The 19,627-nt window shown below is 43.5% G+C and overlaps 1 protein-coding gene across 4 annotated transcripts in view; it reads right to left on the reverse strand.

Moving 5' to 3' along the window:
• The window catches only part of CAPN13 (calpain 13), a 144,232-nt gene that overhangs the window by 82,089 nt on the left and 42,516 nt on the right, over positions 1-19,627 (reverse strand). For all 4 annotated transcript variants that reach the window (XM_069768372.1, XM_069768373.1, XM_069768375.1 and 1 more), the window contains exons 3-4: positions 15,327-15,396; positions 12,927-13,045 (exon numbers count right to left, since the gene is read on the reverse strand). In XM_069768372.1, coding sequence (XP_069624473.1) covers positions 12,927-13,045; positions 15,327-15,396 — 189 coding nt within the window. The remainder of the gene's footprint in view (positions 1-12,926; positions 13,046-15,326; positions 15,397-19,627) is intronic.

A 19,627-nucleotide genomic window follows, 5' to 3' on the forward strand; every position in this document is an offset into this window, starting at 1 on the left:
TTTCTGGCTTCTCCTGCTCGCTGCCAATTTCAGCAAAGAAAAGTGTTTGGTTTTTGTTTCTGTGGCACACTGCCGGTGTGCTTGTTTCAGTTTTTTTCCTGCTCTGATTGTAGGATTCACTGGAGTTGCAGATTTACGCTCCTACATCTTTTAGTAAGATGTAGGAAGTTTTTGTATATTCTGCTGTGGATGTTTTGAAGGGTTTTAATACTGACCGCACAGAACTCTGTCCTATCCTGTCCTATCTAGCTAGAGTGGCCTCCTGTGCTAATCCTGTTTTTCTGCCTGTGTATGTTTTTTCCTCTCCGACTCACCGCCAATATTTGTGGGGGGCTGTCTATCCTTTGGGGATTTTCTCTGAGGCAAGATAGTATTCCTATTTCCATCTTTAGGGGTATTTAGTTCTCCGGCTGTGACGAGGTGTCTAGGTGTGTTAGGTACACTCCACGGCTACTTCTAGTTGCGGTGTTAAGTTCAGGATTGTGGTCAGTACAGTGGCCACTTTCTCCAGTGAAAGTTCTCATGCAGCTCCTAGGTCACCGGATCAGAACAGTACTACTGGCCAACAATGAGTTAAATGCATCTCAGAAGAAGGGAAGGAAGCTCTTGAGCCATTTTTTTTTCTCCAGTCTGTTTTGTCTTCTCCTCCCTCTTTATCTCTGGGTGGCTGAGGAGCCTGGTGCAAGCATGAATGTTCAGGAATTAGTTTCTCGTGTAGACCAGCTTGCTGCTAGGGTGCAAGGTATTTCTGATTATATTGTTCAAACTCCTGCTTTAGAACCGAAGATTCCTACTCCTGATTTGTTTTCTGGTGACAGGTCTAAATTTTTGAGTTTTAAAAACAACTGTAAACTGTTTTTGACCTGAGACCTCGATCCTCTGGTGATTCCATTCAGCAGGTAAAAATCGTCATCTCCCTGCTGCGTAGCGACCCGCAGGATTGGGCATTTTCCATGGAATCTGGGAATCCGGCTTTGCTTAATATTGACTCCTTTTTTCAGGCTTTAGGACTATTATATGATGAACCTAATTCTGTGGATCAAGCTGAGAAAACCTTGTTGGCCCTGTCTCAGGGTCAAGAGGCGGCAGAATTATATTGTCAGAAATTCAGAAAATGGTCTGTGTTGACTAAATGGAATGATGCTTTGGCGGCAATTTTCAGAAGGGGGTTTTCTGAATCCGTTAAAGATATTATGGTGGGGTTTCCCACGCCTTCCGGTCTGAGTGATTCTATGTCTCTGGCCATTCAGATTTACCGACGCCTGCGGGAGCGCAGAACTGTGCGCGCTGTGGCGTTATCCTCAGAGCAAATTTCTGAGCCTATGCAATGTGATAGAATTCTGTCTAGAACGGAACGACAAGGTTTCAGACGTCAAAACAGGTTGTGTTATTATTGTGGCGACGCTTCTCATGTCATTTCTGTCTGCCCTAAGCGGACAAAGAGGATCGCCAGTTCAATTACCATCAGTACTGTACAACCTAAATTTCTGTTATCTGTGTCCTTGATCTGCTCATTGTCATCATTTTCTGTCATGGCGTTTGTGGATTCAGGCGCCGCCTTGAATTTAATGGATTTTGAGTTTGCCAAGCGTCGTGGTTTTCCCTTGCAGCATTTGCAGAACCCTATTCCTTTAAGGGGCATTGATGCTACACCCTTGGCTAAAAATAAGCCCCAGTTTTGGACACAGGTGACCATGCACATGGCGCCAGCCCATCAGGAAGATTGTCGATTCCTGGTGTTGCATAACTTGCATGATGCGATCGTGCTGGGTTTTCCATGGTTGCAGGTACATAATCCTGTGTTGGATTGGAAGTCCATGTCTGTGACTAGTTGCGGTTGTCAGGGGGTTCATAATGATGTTCCTTTGATGTCAATCTCCTCTTCTTCACCTTCTGAAATTCCAGAGTTTTTGTCTGATTTTCAGGATGTATTCGATGAGCCCAAGTCCAGTTTCCTTCCACCGCACAGGGACTGCGATTGTGCTATTGACTTGATTCCAGGCTGTAAGTTTCCTAAGGGTCAACTTTTTAATCTATCTGTGCCTGAACATACCGCCATGCGGAGCTATATTAAGGAGTCTTTGGAGAAAGGGCATATTCGGCCATCTTCTTCACCATTGGGAGCGGGGTTCTGTTTTGTTGCTAAAAAAGATGGTTCCTTGAGACCCTGTATAGATTATCACCTCTTGAATAAAATCACAGTCAAGTTTCAATACCCTTTACCTTTGCTTTCCGATTTGTTTGCTAGGATTAAGGGAGCTAGTTGGTTTACGAAGATTGACCTTCGGGGGGCATATAATCTTGTTCGTATTAAGCAGGGTGATGAATGGAAAACTGTGTTTAATACGCCCGAAGGCCATTTTGAATACCTTGTGATGCCATTCGGACTCTCTAATGCTCCATCTGTTTTTCAGTCCTTCATGCATGATATCTTCCGGACTTATCTTGATAAATTCTTGATTGTATATTTGGATGATATTTTGATTTTTTCCGATGATTGGGAGTCTCATGTGCAACAGGTCAGGATGGTATTTCAGATCCTTCGTGACAATGCCCTGTTTGTGAAAGGGTCTAAGTGTCTCTTTGGGGTGCAGAAAGTCTCTTTTTTGGGCTTCATTTTTTCTCCTTCGTCTATAGAGATGGATCCGGTTAAGGTTCAGGCCATTCATGATTGGATTCAGCCCACATCTGTGAAGAGCCTGCAGAAATTTTTGGGTTTTCAAATTTTTTTTCGCCGTTTCATTGCTAATTTTTACAGCGTGGTTAAACCCTTGACCGATTTGACGAGGAAAGGCGCTGATGTGGCGAATTGGTCCTCTGCGGCTGTCTCTGCCTTTCAGGAGCTTAAACGTCAATTTACTTCTGCTCCAGTGTTGCGCCAACCGGATGTTTCTCTTCCATTTCAGGTTGAGGTTGACGCTTCTGAGATTGGGGCAGGGGCCGTTTTGTCTCAGAGGGATCCTGTTGGTTCCTTAATGAAACCGTGTGCCTTCTTTTCCCGTAAGTTTTCGCCTGCTGAACGCAATTATGATGTCGGCAATCGGGAGTTGTTGGCTATGAAGTGGGCATTTGAGGAGTGGCGACATTGGCTTGAGGGAGCTAAGCACCATATTGTGGTCTTGACCGATCATAAGAATTTGATTTACCTCGAGTCTGCTAAACGGCTGAATCCTAGACAGGCTCGATGGTCCTTGTTTTTTTTCCCGTTTTGATTTTGTGGTCTCGTACCTTCCGGGTTCTAAGAATATTAAGGCTGATGCCCTCTCTAGGAGTTTTTTGCCTGATTCTCCTGAGGTCTTAGAGCCGGTCGGTATTCTGAAAGAGGGGGTGGTCCTTTCTGCCATTTCCCCTGATTTACGACGGGTTCTTCAGGAATTTCAGGCTGACAAACCTGACCGCTGTCCTGTGAGGAAATTGTTTGTTCCTGACAGATGGACTAGTAGAGTGATTTCTGAGGTTCACTGTTCCGTGTTGGCTGGTCATCCTGGCATTTTTGGTACCAGAGATTTGGTTGGTAGGTCGTTTTGGTGGCCTTCATTGTCACGTGATGTGCGTTCTTTTGTGCAGTCCTGTGGGACTTGTGCGCGGGCCAAGCCTTGTTGTTCCCGTGCTAGTGGGTTGCTTTTGCCATTGCCAGTCCCTGAGAGGCCCTGGACGCATATTTCGATGGATTTTATTTCTGATCTTCCGGTCTCCCAGAAGATGTCTGTTATCTGGGTTGTTTGTGACCGGTTCTCTAAGATGGTTCATTTGGTGCCCTTACCAAGTTCCGTTGTTCTTTCAGCATGTGGTTCGTTTGCATGGTATTCCGGAGAATATTGTGTCCGACAGAGGTTCCCAGTTTGTTTCTAGGTTTTGGCGGGCCTTTTGTACTTGGCTGGGCATTGATTTGTCTTTTTCTTCTGCATTTCATCCTCAGACAAATGGCCAGACCGAGCGAACTAATCAGACCTTGGAGACTTATTTGAGATGCTTTGTGTCTGCTGATCAGGATGATTGGGTGGCCTTCTTGCCATTGGCCGAGTTTGCCCTTAATAATCGGGCTAGTTCTGCTACCTTGGTTTCGCCTTTCTTTTGTAATTTTGGTTTTCATCCTCGTTTTTCTTCTGGGCAGGTTGAGCCTTCTGACTGTCCTGGTGTGGATTCTGTGGTGGACAGGTTGCAGCAGATTTATTATTATTTTTTTTATTATTATTATACATTTTTATAGCGCCATTTATTCCATGGCGCTTTACATGTGAATACGGGGCAAATATAGACAATTACATTAAACATGAACAGATAACAAGGCACACGAGTACATAAGGAGGGAGGACCCTGCCCGCGAGGGCTCACAGTCTGCAGGGGGTGGGTGAGGATACACTAGGAGAGGGAAAAGCTGGCTGTGCGGCTGTTCAGTAGGTTGAGGATCACTGCAGGCTGTAGGCTTGTCGGAAGAGATGAGTCTTCAGGTTCTTTTTGAAGGTTTCTATGGTAGGCGCAAGTCTGATGTGTTGGGGTAGAGAGTTCCAGAGTATGGGGGAAGCACGGGAGAAGTCTTGGATGCGGTTATGGGAAGAAGAGATGAGAGGGGAGTAGAGAAGGAGGTCTTGGGAGGATCGGAGGTCGCGTGTAGGTAGGTACCGGGAGACCATGTCACAGATGTATGGAGGAGACAGGTTGTGGATGGCTTTGTATGTCAGTGTGAGGGTTTTGAACTGGAGTCTCTGGGCGATAGGAAGCCAGTGAAGGGCTTGTCACAGGGGAGAGGCTGGGGAATAGCGGGGGGACAGGTGGATTAGTCGGGCAGCAGAGTGTAGGATGGATTGGAGTGGTGCCAGAGTGCTAGAGGGGAGTCCAGAGAGTAGGAGGTTGCAGTAGTCGAGGCGGGAGATGATAAGGGCATGCACTAGCGTTTTTGCAGTGTTGCGGTCAAGGAAAGCACGGATCCGGGAAATATTTTTGAGTTTGAGACGACAGGAGGAGGCAAGGGCTTGGATATGTGGCTTGAAAGAGAGGGCAGAGTCGAGGATCACCCCGAGGCACCGGGCGTGTGGGACTGGGGATAGTGAGCAGCCATTGACATTGATGGATAGATGTGGTGGAGGGGTAGACTGAGATGGGGGAAAGATGATGAATTCTGTTTTGTCCATGTTCAGTTGTAGAAAGCGAGCAGAAAAGAAGGCTGAAATGGCAGACAGACAGTGCGGGATTTTGGTAAGCAAGGAGGAGAGGTCAGGTCCGGAGAGGTAGATCTGCGTGTCGTCGGCGTAGAGATGGTACTGCATACCGTGGGATTCTATGAGCTGTCCCAGGCCGAAAGTGTAGATGGAGAATAGTACGGGTCCTAGAACAGAGCCTTGAGGAACACCGACGGACAAGGGGCGAAGTGAGGAGGTGGTGTGGGGGAGAGAGACACTGAATGTTCGGTCTGTCAGATATGACGAGATCCAGGAAAGGGCCAAGTCTGTGATGCCAAGGGATGAGAGGATTTGTAGCAAAAGGGAGTGGTCAACAGTGTCAAAGGCAGAAGACAAGTCCAGGAGAAGGAGGACAGAGTAGTGTCGCTTGCTCCTGGCAGTTAGTAGGTCATTGGTGACTTTAGTTAGGGCAGTTTCAGTTGAGTGATGGGAACGGAAGCCTGATTGTAACCGATCAAAGAGGGAGCAGGAGGAGAAGTGGGAGGACAGTTCAAGATGGACGTGTTGCTCCAGCAATTTGGAGGCATAAGGGAGAAGAGATATTGGGCGATAGCTAGACACAGAGGATGGGTCGAGGGAGGGCTTTTTGAGGATGGGTGTGATCTTGGCATGCTTGAAGGATGAGGGAAAGACACCTGTTGTGAGTGAGAGGTTGAAGAGGTGCGTTAGGGTTGGGATGAAGACCGTGGAAAGGTTAGGGATGAGGTGGGATGGGAGCGGGTCAAGCGTGCAGGTGGTGAGGTGTGATCTTGACAGGAGGGTGGAGAGCTGATCTTCTGTCATGGTGGAGAAGCTGGTTTTGGAGGAGCAGGGTTGAGCAGCTAAGAGGGGCAGTGGGCGCTGTGGGCCAAAGCTTTCTCTGATCGTATCGATCTTCTGTTTAAAGAAAGAGGCGAAGTCGTCAGCAGAAATGAGGGGGGAGGGAGGAGGTGCGGGGGGACGGAGTAGAGAATTGAAAGTGTTGAAAAGCTGTTTAGGGTTGTGGGACAGGGAGGATATGAGGGATGAGAAGTAAGTTTGTTTTGCGGCAGTGAGCGCAGACTTGAAGCTGGCGAGGGACTGCTTGTATGCAGTGAAGTGGTCGGCAGAGTGGGATCGCTTTCATCTCCGCTCAGCAATCCTGGAAGCCCGTCTCAATTCTTTGGTCAGGCTGGTCAGCCAGGGCTGCCTGTTAATTGTACGAGTTTTACTATGCATGAGTGGGGCGGCCGAATTGAGTGTTGTTGTTATTGTGGTGTTATAAAAAGTGGCAGCAGCATCTGTGTCATGAAGGGAAGCTATGTCTATGAGAGGGAGAAGGGACTCAGAGAGTGATTGTAAGTTGAGATGTTTGAGATTTCTGCGAGGGTGAGTGAGTTTGTGGAGTGGGGGTTGCACACTAGGAGAGGAGAGGGACGAGAATGTCAGTAGGTTGTGGTCAGACAGGGGGAGGGGTGTGTTAGTGAGATTAGTAAGGGAGCAGAGGCGGGTGAAGATGAGGTCCAGCGTGTGGCCATCTTTGGGCTCATGTGGTGGACAAGTTGGTGTTGTCTCAAGAGGAGGCTCAACGTTTTGCTAATCGTCGTCGGTGTGTTGGTTCCCGGCTTCGGGTTGGGGATCTGGTCTGGTTGTCTTCCCGTCATGTTCCTATGAAGGTTTCTTCTCCTAAGTTTAAGCCTCGGTTTATTGGTCCTTATAGGATTTCTGAGATTATTAATCCGGTGTCTTTTCGTTTGGCTCTTCCGGCCTCTTTTGCTATCCATAATGTCTTCCATAGATCTTTGTTGCGGAAATATGTGGAGCCCGTTGTTCCCTCTGTTGATCCTCCGGCCCCTGTGTTGGTTGATGGGGAGTTGGAATATGTTGTTGAGAAGATTTTGGATTCCTGTTTTTCGAGGCGGAAGCTTTAGTACCTGGTCAAATGGAAGGGTTATGGCCAGGAGGATAATTCTTGGGTTTTTGCCTCTGATGTCCATGCTGCTGATTTGGTCCGTGCCTTTCATCTGGCTCGTCCTGATCGTCCTGGGGGCCCTGGTGAGGGTTCGGTGACCCCTCCTCAAGGGGGGGGTACTGTTGTGAATTCTGCTCTTGGGTTCCCTCCAGTGGTTGTAGGTAGGAATGCAGTTGTCTCTGAGTCACAGACCTGGCCAGGTAACATAGTAACATAGTAACATAGTTAGTAAGGCCGAAAAAAGACATTTGTCCATCCAGTTCAGCCTATATTCCATCATAATAAATACCCAGATCTACGTCCTTCTACAGAACCTAATAATTGTATGATACAATATTGTTCTGCTCCAGGAAGACATCCAGGCCTCTCTTGAACCCCTCGACTGAGTTCGCCATCACCACCTCCTCAGGCAAGCAATTCCAGATTCTCACTGCCCTAACAGTAAAGAATCCTCTTCTATGTTGGTGGAAAAACCTTCTCTCCTCCAGACGCAAAGAATGCCCCCTTGTGCCCGTCACCTTCCTTGGTATAAACAGATCCTCAGCGAGATATTTGTATTGTCCCCTTATATACTTATACATGGTTATTAGATCGCCCCTCAGTCGTCTTTTTTCTAGACTAAATAATCCTAATTTCGCTAATCTATCTGGGTATTGTAGTTCTCCCATCCCCTTTATTAATTTTGTTGCCCTCCTTTGTACTCTCTCTAGTTCCATTATATCCTTCCTGAGCACCGGTGCCCAAAACTGGACACAGTTTATCGGATGATTACAATTCTGACTGGGATATTTAAGTGGGCAGGATCCTTTAGCCCTTGCCAGTAGTCAATGTTCCTTGTGAAGTGTTGGATCACTTTCTGGCTTCTCCTGCTCGCTGCCAATTTCAGCAAAGATAAGTGTTTGGTTTTTGTTTCTATGGCACACTGCCGGTGTGCTTGTTTCAGTTTTATTCCTGCTCTGATTGTAGGATTCACTGGAGTTGCAGATTTACGCTCCTACATCTTTTAGTAAGATGTAGGAAGTTTTTGTATATTCTGCTGTGGATGTTTTGAACGGTTTTTATACTGACCGCACAGAACTCTGTCCTATCCTGCCCTATCTAGCTAGAGTGGCCTCCTGTGCTAATCCTGTTTTTCTGCCTGTGTATGTTTTTTCCTCTCCGACTCACCGCCAATATTTGTGGGGGGCTGTCTATCCTTTGGGGATTTTCTCTGAGGCAAGATAGTATTCCTATTTCCATCTTTAGGGGTATTTAGTCCTGCGGCTGTGACAAGGTGTTTAGGTGTGTTAGGTATACTCCACGGCTACTTCTAGTTGCGGTGTTAAGTTCAGGATTGCGGTCAGTACAGTGGCCACTTTCTCCAGTGAAAGTTCTCATGCAGCTCCTAGGTCACCGGATCATAACAGTTGCCCTCCTAAGGACCCTCCAGGTCTCCTGGTGTACTAGCCTGTCTCCTACTGGTAGCGCCTCCAGCCTCTGGACAATACGCTGACAGACACAGCAAACCTTCTTGCCGCAGCTCGCATTGATGTGCCATCCTCGATGAGTCTCCACCGGCAGAATCACTCCTTTATTGAGGGGGTCTTGATAATTGCCAATAATTTCCAGCTGTTGTCTATTCCATTTGCACAACAGCATGTGACATTGATCGTCAAACAGTGTTGCTTGCTAAGTATACAGTTTGATTTCACGGAAGTTTGATTTACTTGGAGTTATATTCTGTTTTTTAAGTGTTCCCTTTATTCTTTTGAGCAGTGTATATATATATATATATACAGTGGGGCAAAAAAGTATTTAGTCAGTCAGCAATAGTGCAAGTTCCACCACTTAAAAAGATGAGAGGCGTCTGTAATTTACATCATAGGTAGACCTCAACTATGGGAGACAAACTGAGAAAAAAAAATCCAGAAAATCACATTGTCTGTTTTTTTAACAATTTATTTGCATATTATGGTGGAAAATAAGTATTTGGTCAGAAACAAACAATCAAGATTTCTGGCTCTCACAGACCTGTAACTTCTTCTTTAAGAGTCTCCTCTTTCCTCCACTCATTACCTGTAGTAATGGCACCTGTTTAAACTTGTTATCAGTATAAAAAGACACCTGTGCACACCCTCAAACAGTCTGACTCCAAACTCCACTATGGTGAAGACCAAAGAGCTGTCAAAGGACACCAGAAACAAAATTGTAGCCCTGCACCAGGCTGGGAAGACTGAATCTGCAATAGCCAACCAGCTTGGAGTGAAGAAATCAACAGTGGGAGCAATAATTAGAAAATGGAAGACATACAAGACCACTGATAATCTCCCTCGATCTGGGGCTCCACGCAAAATCCCACCCCGTGGGGTCAGAATGATCACAAGAACAGTGAGCAAAAATCCCAGAACCACGCGGGGGGACCTAGTGAATGAACTGTAGAGAGCTGGGACCAATGTAACAAGGCCTACCATAAGTAACACACTACGCCACCATGGACTCAGATCCTGCAGTGCCAGACGTGTCCCACTGCTTAAGCCAGTACATGTCCGGGCCCGTCTGAAGTTTGCTAGAGAGAATTTGGATGATCCAGAGGAGTTTTGGGAGAATGTCCTATGGTCTGATGAAACCAAACTGGAACTGTTTGGTAGAAACACAACTTGTCGTGTTTGGAGGAAAAAGAATACTGAGTTGCATCCATCAAACACCATACCTACTGTAAAGCATGGTGGTGGAAACATCATGCTTTGGGGCTGTTTCTCTGCAAAGGGGCCAGGACGACTGATCCGGGTACATGAAAGAATGAATGGGGCCATGTATCGTGAGATTTTGAGTGCCAACCTCCTTCCATCAGCAAGGGCATTGAAGATGAAACGTGGCTGGGTCTTTCAACATGACAATGATCCAGAGCACACTGCCAGGGCAACAAAGGAGTGGCTTCGTAAGAAGCATTTCAGGGTTCTGGAGTGGCCTAGCCAGTCTCCAGATCTCAACCCTATAGAAAACCTTTGGAGGGAGTTGAAAGTCCGTGTTGCCAAGCGACAAGCCAAAAACATCACTGCTCTAGAGGAGATCTGCATGGAGGAATGGGCCAACATACCAACAACAGTGTGTGGCAACCTTGTGAAGACTTACAGAAAATGTTTGACCTCTGTCATTGCCAACAAAGGATATATTACAAAGTATTGAGATGAAATTTTGTTTCTGACCAAATACTTATTTTCCACCATAATATGCAAATAAATTGTTAAAAAAACAGACAATGTGATTTTCTGGATTTTTTTTTCTCAGTTTGTCTCCCATAGTTGAGGTCTACCTATGATGTAAATTACAGACGCCTCTCATCTTTTTAAGTGGTGGAACTTGCATTATTGCTGACTGACTAAATACTTTTTTGCCCCACTGTATATATATATATATATATATATATAGTATATATATACAGTGCTTTGCAAAAGTTTTCGGCCCACTTGAACTTCAACCTTTTCCCACATATCATGCTTCAAACATAAAGATACCAAATGTAAATTTTTGGTGAAGACTCAACAAGTGGAACACAATTGTGAAGTTGAACGAAATTTATTGGTTATTTTAAATTTTTGTGGAAATTCAAAAACTGAAAAGTGGGGCGTGCAATATTATTCGGCCCCTTTAACTTAATACTTTGTTGCGTCATCTTACAGCTGCAAGTCTCTTGGGGTTTGTCTCTATCAGTTTTGTACATCGAGAGACTGAAATTCTTGCCCATTCTTCCTTGGCAAACAGCTCGAGCTCAGTGAGGTCTGATGGAGATCGTTGGGAACAGCAGTTTTCAGCTCTTTCCACAGATTCTCGATTGGATTGAGGTCTGGACTCTGACTTGGCCATTCTAACACCTGGATACGTTTATTTGTGAACCATTCCATTGTAGATTTTGCTTTATGTTTGGGACCATTGTCTTGTTGGAAGATAAATCTCCGTCCCAGTCTCAGGTCTTTTGCAGACTCCAACAGGTTTTCTTCAAAAATGGTCCTGTATTTGGCTCCATCCATCTTCCCATCAATTTTAACCATCTTTCCTGTCCCTGCTGAAGAAAAGCACGCCCAAACCATGATGCTGCCACCACCATGTTTGACAGTGGGGATGGTGTGTTCAGGGTGATGAGCTGTGTTGCCTTTACACCAAGCATATCGTTTGGCATTGTTGCCAAAAAGTTCGATTTTGGTTTCATCTGACCAGAGCACCTTCTTCCACATGTTTGGTGTCTCCCAGGTGGCTTGTTGCAAACTTTAAACAACACTTTTTATGGATATCTTTGAGAAATGGCTTTCTTCTTGCCACTCTTCCATAAAGGCCAGATTTGTGCAGTGTCCTGATTGTGAAGTGACAACTGATTGTTGTCCTATGGACAGACTCTCCCACCTCAGCTGTAGATCTCTGCAGGTCATCCAGAGTGATCATGGGCCTCTTGGCTGCATCTCTGATCAGTTTTCTCCTTGTTTGAGATGAAAGTTTAGAGGGACGGCCGGGTCTTGGTAGATTTGCAGTGGTATGATACTCCTTCCATTTCAATATGATCGCTTGCACAGTGCTCCTTGGGATGTTTAAAGTTTTGGAAATAATTTTGTATCCAAATCCTGCTTTAAACTTCTCCACAACAGTATCACGGACCTGCCTGTTGTGTTCCTTGGTCTTCATGATGCTCTCTGTGCTTCATATAGAACCCTGAGACTATTACAGAGCAGGTGCATTTATGCGGAGACTTGATTACACACAGGTGGATTATATTTATCATCATTAGGCATTTAGGACAACATTGGATCATTCAGAGATCCACAATGAACTTTTGCACTGAAAGTAAAGGGGCCGAATAATATTGCACCTCCCAATTTTTAGTTTTTGAATTTCCACAAAAACTCAAAATAGCCAGTAAATTTAGTTGAACTTCACAATTGTGTTTCACTTGTTGTTGATTCTTCACCGAAAATGTACATTTGGTATCTTTATGTCTGAAGCATGATATGTGGGAAAAGGTTGAAAAGTTCAAGGGGGCCGAATACTTTCGCAAGGAACTGTATATATACACAGGGGCGTAAGCATTGTGGTTGCAGAGGTCGCGACCGAGACTGGTTCCGGCACAGTGAGGAGCCCACTGACTCCAGCACAAACTTTAACTGGATGTGCGTCCTCGGACACATTATGCTGAAGTGTATTAGGCCTCTTTCACAGTTCCATTTTTCAAAATGAGTTACAATCTGTCGTTTTAAGAAAAAAATGGATCCAGCAAATGTTGCTGCTGGATCCATTTTTTTCCCATAGACTTGTATTAGCGACGGATTGTGACGGATGGCCTTCCGTTTGATCCATTGTTTAACGGATCCGTTGTATAGTTGTTGTTCGTCGGACGGAGACAACGCACATACTAACGTTTTTTGTGTACGTCAAAAAGACGCACAGCGACGGATCCTGCGGCGTCCGTCATTGGCTATTATGGAAGCCTATGGGTGCAGGATCCGTCGCTGTCTGTCAGAAGACGGATTCCAGTGATGGATGCCATTTTTTGCAACCGAGCATGCCCGGAACCCATTTTGATGGCTTGTGACTATCCATCATCATTACAGTCCAGAGGTTTTCAATGGGGTTCAGGTCTTGAGATTGGGCTGGCTTGGGTAAGTGCACTGTGCCGATGAAGCCAGAGTGCGGACACGGTCTTACAGGCAATGATCCATGGGAGAAAAGTATGCAAATTTAGTCCCACCCCTGAAGGGTTGATACTCTATAACTTAATGACCGACACTTTAACAAGCCTTAAATATGATCAGGGTAAATGCCAAGCCAGAAACTCATCAAACACTTCTTACCCGGAAATGAAAAATTCCTGCATACTTGTTTGTGAACTCCTGGTCCTTGGGAACAACATTTTCTAGAAATTTTCGATGCAAAGTTAATGCTCCGACAACAGAGAGAACCCAACAATCTCCTGCAGGAGAATGAAAAATAATGATGAAGGTGTAGCTATTAGATACTTCTCTATGTAAGGAGCCTTTTGGCTCATTATACCAGAAATATTCTATAAAGTATTATTACAGCATATTTTATTTTCTGGAATCCCAAAGTCTGAGGCACCAACAAAAGCAAAAGCATCAAAACTGTTATAATATTCATTGATTAACTTTTTGCAGCCTGCAATCACCAATAGGGGGAGCTCTATTCCTCTCCATTTACAGAACCTGCCCTCTACATCCACTATAGCCATCTGGAGCCAGTATTCCTATGGCCCACACATGTGCTCTCAGAAATATTCTGCATGTTCTGCTTCACAGTGAGTATGCTCTAAAAAGAACCCCATCGCTCTGCGCATGCGCCCAATTCTTATCTAATGCATACGCTGAGGATTGGTAGCATCTTCTCCTTAAAGGGAACCTGTCACCCCGAAAATCGCGGGTGAGGTAATCCCACCGGCATCAGGGGCTTATCTACAGCATTCTGTAATGCTGTAGATAAGCCCCCGATGTTACCTGAAAAAGGAGAAAAAGACGTTAGATTATACTCACCCAGGGGCGGTCCCGCTGCTGGTCAAGTCGGATGAGTGTCTCCGGTCCGCTTCGGCGCCTCCTATCTTCTTTCCATGACGTCCTCTTCTGATCTTCAGCTACGGCTCCGGCGCAGGCGTACTTTGCTCTGCCCTCTTGAGGGCAGAGGATAGTACTGCAGTGCGCAGTCAGAGGCCCGGCGCCTGCGCACTGCAGTACTTTGTCTGCCCCCAACAGGGCAGAGCAAAGTACGCCTGCGCCGGAGCCGTGGCTGAAGATCAGAAGAGGACGTCATGGAAAGAAGATAGGAGGCGCCGGAGCGGACCAGAGACGCCCATCCGACCTGACCAGCAGCGGGACCGCCCCTGGGTGAGTATAATTTAACGTCTTTTTCTCCTTTTTCAGGTAACATCGGGGGCTTATCTACAGCATTACAGAATGCTGTAGATAAGCCCCTGATGCCGGTGGGATTACCTCACCCGCGATTTTCGGGGTGACAGGTTCCCTTTAAGATCTGCTTCACAATGGCCAAGATGGGACATCACAACCATTATCTGCACAGTAAGAGGAGAGAGAGAGAGGAGTGGAAGAAGTCAAGACGAGATGTCCGACCTCAGGACTGGGGAAGGAATTGTAACAGCAAGGAATTGACTCACTATTACCTGTTGTGAATTCTGTGGCAGAGCTCCCTCCTGTGGTCACAAGTGGTACTTCGGCTGATTCTCTCTGTGAGCTTCCGTTGGTGGAGGAAAGTGGTACTGCGGCTTCTGAGTTTCCTTCCTCAGGTGATGTGGTGAAGTCGTTAGGTGCTGCTCTATTTAACTCCACCTAGTGCTTTGATCCTGGCCTCCAGTCAATGTTCTAGTATTGGACCTGTTTCCTTCTGGATCGTTCCTGTGGCCTGCTGCTCTGCATAGCTAAGTTCTGCTTTGCTATTTTGTTTGCTGTTTTTTCCTGTCCAGCTTGTCTATTTTTTTTTTCCTGCTTGCTGGAAGCTCTGGGACGCAGAGGGTGTACCTCCGTGCCGTTAGTTCGGTACGGAGGGTCTTTTTGCCCCCTTTGCGTGGTTTTTGTAGGGTTTTGTGTTGACCGCAAAGTTACCTTTCCTATCCTCGCTCTGTTCAGAAAGTCGGGCCTCACTTTGCTAAATCTATTTCATCTCTACGTTTGTCTTTTCATCTTAACTCACAGTCATTATATGTGGGGGCTGCCTTTTCCTTTGGGGTATTTCTCTGAGGCAAGGTAGGCTTATTTTCTATCTTCAGGCTAGCTAGTTTCTCAGGCTGTGCCGAGTTGCATAGAGAGCGTTAGGCGCAATCCACGGCTGCCTCTAGTGTGGTTGGAGAGGATTAGGGATTGCGGTCAGCAGAGTTCCCACGTCTCAGAGCTCGTTCAATGTTTTTGGGTTATTGTCAGGTCACTGTATGTGCTCTGACCTCTATGTCCATTGTGGTACTGAATTACCTTATCATAACAATTACCATTCCCAGCGAATCTGGAGGTGCCCAAGTAATAAATTTAATTTGCACACTGTGAGCTCCCCCTAGTGGTGACATGAGACAGACCGAATCTTGTCACGTAGATAAAACAGAGGTTCACCTTTAGGTATAACGTTCATAATTTTGTTTATTATACAAAAATATTTGTATCTATTACATTTATACATTTGTATATTAATACTTTAAGAAATGCAAACAAATTGTAAGAGGGACCATAAAATATTCCTACCTATTTCTCCTTGCATAATGTCAAATATGCTGGCACCGTCTACCAGAAATCGGGCGTCTCTCTGCAGATCCTATTAAGGCAAATCAAAATGATTGATAATGTGTGGTGATGGAAGAAGCTAGAAAATGTAAAACGTCACAGATTCAAGGGAACTTGGGCCAAAAATATCAATTTGCATCAAATTTATTTAATGCAAATTTAGTGTGCAGTTTTACAGACCTCAAAGCAGAACAAACATGAGAATGAAAATAAAAAATATACTTACTGTGCTCCCTTGGTATCCCGCCACGCAGACGCACATTGGTCAGGTCATCTTCTTCAGTCTGTCTTTACTTGGCCTTCTTTGGCGTCATCATCCGCCTCCTTCGGCACCTCCTTGCCCAACTGGGCACCGTGACGTCATGACATTAGGGGCCAAGAATGAGCTGGAGACATCAATGATGACCACATGGCGGAAGGTGCTGAAGATGGATCAGTGAAGACCAGACCAAAGAAGATGACCAAGAGCATCCGTGGGGAGAACAGATGAGGACCTTGAGAGTATTTTTTTATTTTTCATTTTATTCCAAGCTTTATATAATATATAAACCCGACTGCCATTTTGACGAATTTACCTAAAGAGAATGGCAAAAAAATTACTTTTCAGTAAATACAACTTCTTGGTGTCATGATCCAGTTCTGAGTTTGTGTTCAGCTGTCTTGACTCTGGACTGGTCATGTGGGAGTTAATCCCCTCTGCCTCACTTTGAAGCTGGTTGAGCTATTTAAGTCCTCTGCAGTCTGTGGGCCAGTGTCAGCTATAGTTCATGCTGCACGGCTTGAGCACCTGATCTGTTCACTTTTACTAGTGTTCCTTATTGCCTCTGACTGCCTGTACCCATTTATGACTTGTTCTGACCTCTGGCTTGTATCTGGACTTCGTCTTATGTCTCACGTTTTGGTTACCACGTTCCCGGTAGGCTCTGACTTCTTGTTTGTCCCCGACCTTTCCTCTGACTCCCCCTGGGTACTGGGCTGATTACTCTGTGTATGACCTTGGCTTGTCTGACTTCTCTTTCATTACCTGTGACACCTGTGTTGTTGTTCAGTATTGCTGCGCTGTGTGTACAACCTCTTTTCCTTAACCAGCACCCCCCGGTGAAGGTTGCACTATACTACACTGCAGCAGAACATTACACTTGGATTTGCCTCTCACAGATTGGCTGATCTCTTGTAGAGTCTGTCACTGTCTGTGGTGCTGAAACCATTAAAAGGAACCTGTCAGACGATTTATGCTGTTGCAACCAAGGGCGGCATCAGAGACAGGCTGTCCTACATGTAAATATGTGTGTTCACTCTGAGATAGTGTCACATTTCATAGAAAACATATATTGTATTGTTAACCAGTGTCATGGTGACTGTGATGACATGTCATGAAGGTATGTCCTCACCAGCTCCTCCTCTCCCACCTCTGCATGATTGACAGGTCGCACCCTATGTGTATAAGGAGAGACTTGACAATCCAGCTAAGCGTGGGCCGGCTATTCAGGGGCGGTGCTGGAGGCGGGGCTAAGTCTGACAGATCTGACTTTATTGTGATTTGTATTTATCATTCCATGTGAAATACTATAACATTTGAAATAAAAACTAGAATAAGTTAATGGACGCCTAAAAAAAGGATATAATAAAAAAGGAAAAATACATTGTCTAAGAGATTTAGTAGTAGTAGCAATAAAAGCTAGGTCGAGGAGTTTTTTATTTCATATTTTCAATGTGCCTTTCAGACCTCCACACTTTAATAATAAGTGAACACAGTATCACCTTGCTGATATATAATGTATATAAAGTGAATTTATTGAATTTATATCTGAGCAAACTGGAAAAATTTAATCTTTTCTTAAATGTACTGATCCTTGCTGATGTGATAGATTTAGCTCATCTTTCCTAAGTATTTAAAATCCTGTTCAGCCATTATACGGACATTTTATTTTCTTCTCATTTTTTTTTTTTTACTCTCATTGCATTAGTATATAATTCCACATTGAAATAAATGAAATAGTTCACACACTATTAACTTCAATCCAAAACCACCGGAAAGTAAAAAGACAATAAAAAAAATAATTCTCTGATTCATGCTTAAAAACACACACAAAATTGAAAAGTGTAGATCATTTTACAGGACATTAATCCCTCTAATCCAGACTAGGGGCAAATTAAAGAACATTCTTCTTAACACATTTACAGCCTGAAGTCCCAATGGAAATAGGAAAATAATTCACCCTGATTGTCATACTGATAAGAGGAAATATGAATCAGATGGAAATAAAAGAAACAGAAGGATTTTTGTTTTAACATTATTTTAATGTAAATTCAAACTAAAAGAAAACTGGGGAATTTCAAAACCAGAGAAAAATAAATGATATTATACATAGAGTATACAGTAAATTACTTCTTGTAAACACATTGTAAAAGACGTGTTTCATTTTGTAAGTATAACTGTTATAATACTACGTTCTATGTGCAAGAATATAACTACAATAATACAGCTCCCGTGTACAAGAATATAACTACTATAATACTGCTCCTATGTACAAGAATATAACTACTATAAAACTGCCCCTATGTACAAGAATATAACTACTATAATACTGCCCCTATGTACAAGAATATAACTACTATAATACTGCCCCTATGTACAAGAATATAACTACTATAATACTGCCCCTATGTACAAGAATATAACTACTATAATACTGCCCCTATATACAAGAATATAACTACTATAATGCTGCTCCTATGTACAAGAATATAAGTACTATAATACTGCTCCTATGTACAAGAATATAACTACTATAATACTGCTCCTATGTACAAGAATATAACTACTATAATACTGCCCCTATGTACAAGAATATAACTCCTATAATACTGCCCCTATGTACAATAATATAACTACTATAATACTGCTCCTATGTGCAAGAATATAACTACTGTAATACTGTCCCTATGTACAAGAATATAACTACTATAATACTGCTCCTATGTACAAGAATATAACTACTATAATACTGCCCCTATGTACAAGAATATAACTACTATAATACTGCTCCTATGTACAATAATATAACTACTATAATACTGCTCCTATGTGCAAGAATATAACTACTGTAATACTGTCCCTATGTACAAGAATATAACTACTATAATACTGCTCCTATGTGCAAGAATATAACTACTATAATACTGTCCCTATGTACAAGAATATAACTACTATAATACTGCTCCTATGTGCAAGAATATAACTACTATAATACTGTCCCTATGTACAAGAATATAACTACTACAATACTGCTCCTATGTACAGGAATATAACTACTATAATACTGCTCCTATGTACAAGAATATAACTACTATAATACTGCTCCTATGTACAAGAATATAACTACTATAATACCGTACTGCCCCTATGTACAAGAATATAACTACTATAATACTGCTCCTATGTACAAGAATATAACTACTATAATTCTGCTCCTATGTACAAGAATATAACTACTATAATACTGCCCCTATGTACAAGAATATACCTACTATAATACTGCCCCTATGTACAAGAATATAACTACTATAATACTGCCCCCTATGTACAGGAATATACCTACTATAATACTGCCCCTATGTACTAGAATATAACTACTATAATACTGCCTCTATGCACAGGAATATACCTACTATAATACTGCTCCTATGTACAAGAATATAACTACTATAATACTGCCAATATGTACAAGAATATAACTACTATAATACTGCCTCCTATGTACAAGAATATAACTACTATAATACTGCCCCTATGTACAAGAATATAACTACTATAATACTGCTCCTATGTACAAGAATATAAATACTATAATGCTGCTCCTATGTACCAGAATATAACTACTATAATACTGCTCCTATATACAAGAATATAACTACAGTACTATAATACTGCTCCTATATACAAGAATATAACTACTATAATACTGCCTCCTATGTACAAGAATATACCTACTATAATACTGCCCCTATGTACAAGAATATAACTACTATAATACTGCTCCTATGTACAAGAATATAACTACTATAATACTATCCCTATGTACAAGAATATAACTACTATAATACTGCCTCTATATACAAGAATATAACTACTATAATACTGCTCCTATGTAGAAGAATATAACTACTATAATACTGCTCCTATGTACAAGAATATAACTACTCTAATTCTGCTCCTATGTACAAGAATATAACTACTATAATACTGCCCCTATGTACAA

Source organism: Ranitomeya imitator, chromosome 5, assembly GCF_032444005.1.
Source record: "Ranitomeya imitator isolate aRanImi1 chromosome 5, aRanImi1.pri, whole genome shotgun sequence".
Classification (NCBI taxonomy): domain Eukaryota; kingdom Metazoa; phylum Chordata; class Amphibia; order Anura; family Dendrobatidae; genus Ranitomeya; species Ranitomeya imitator.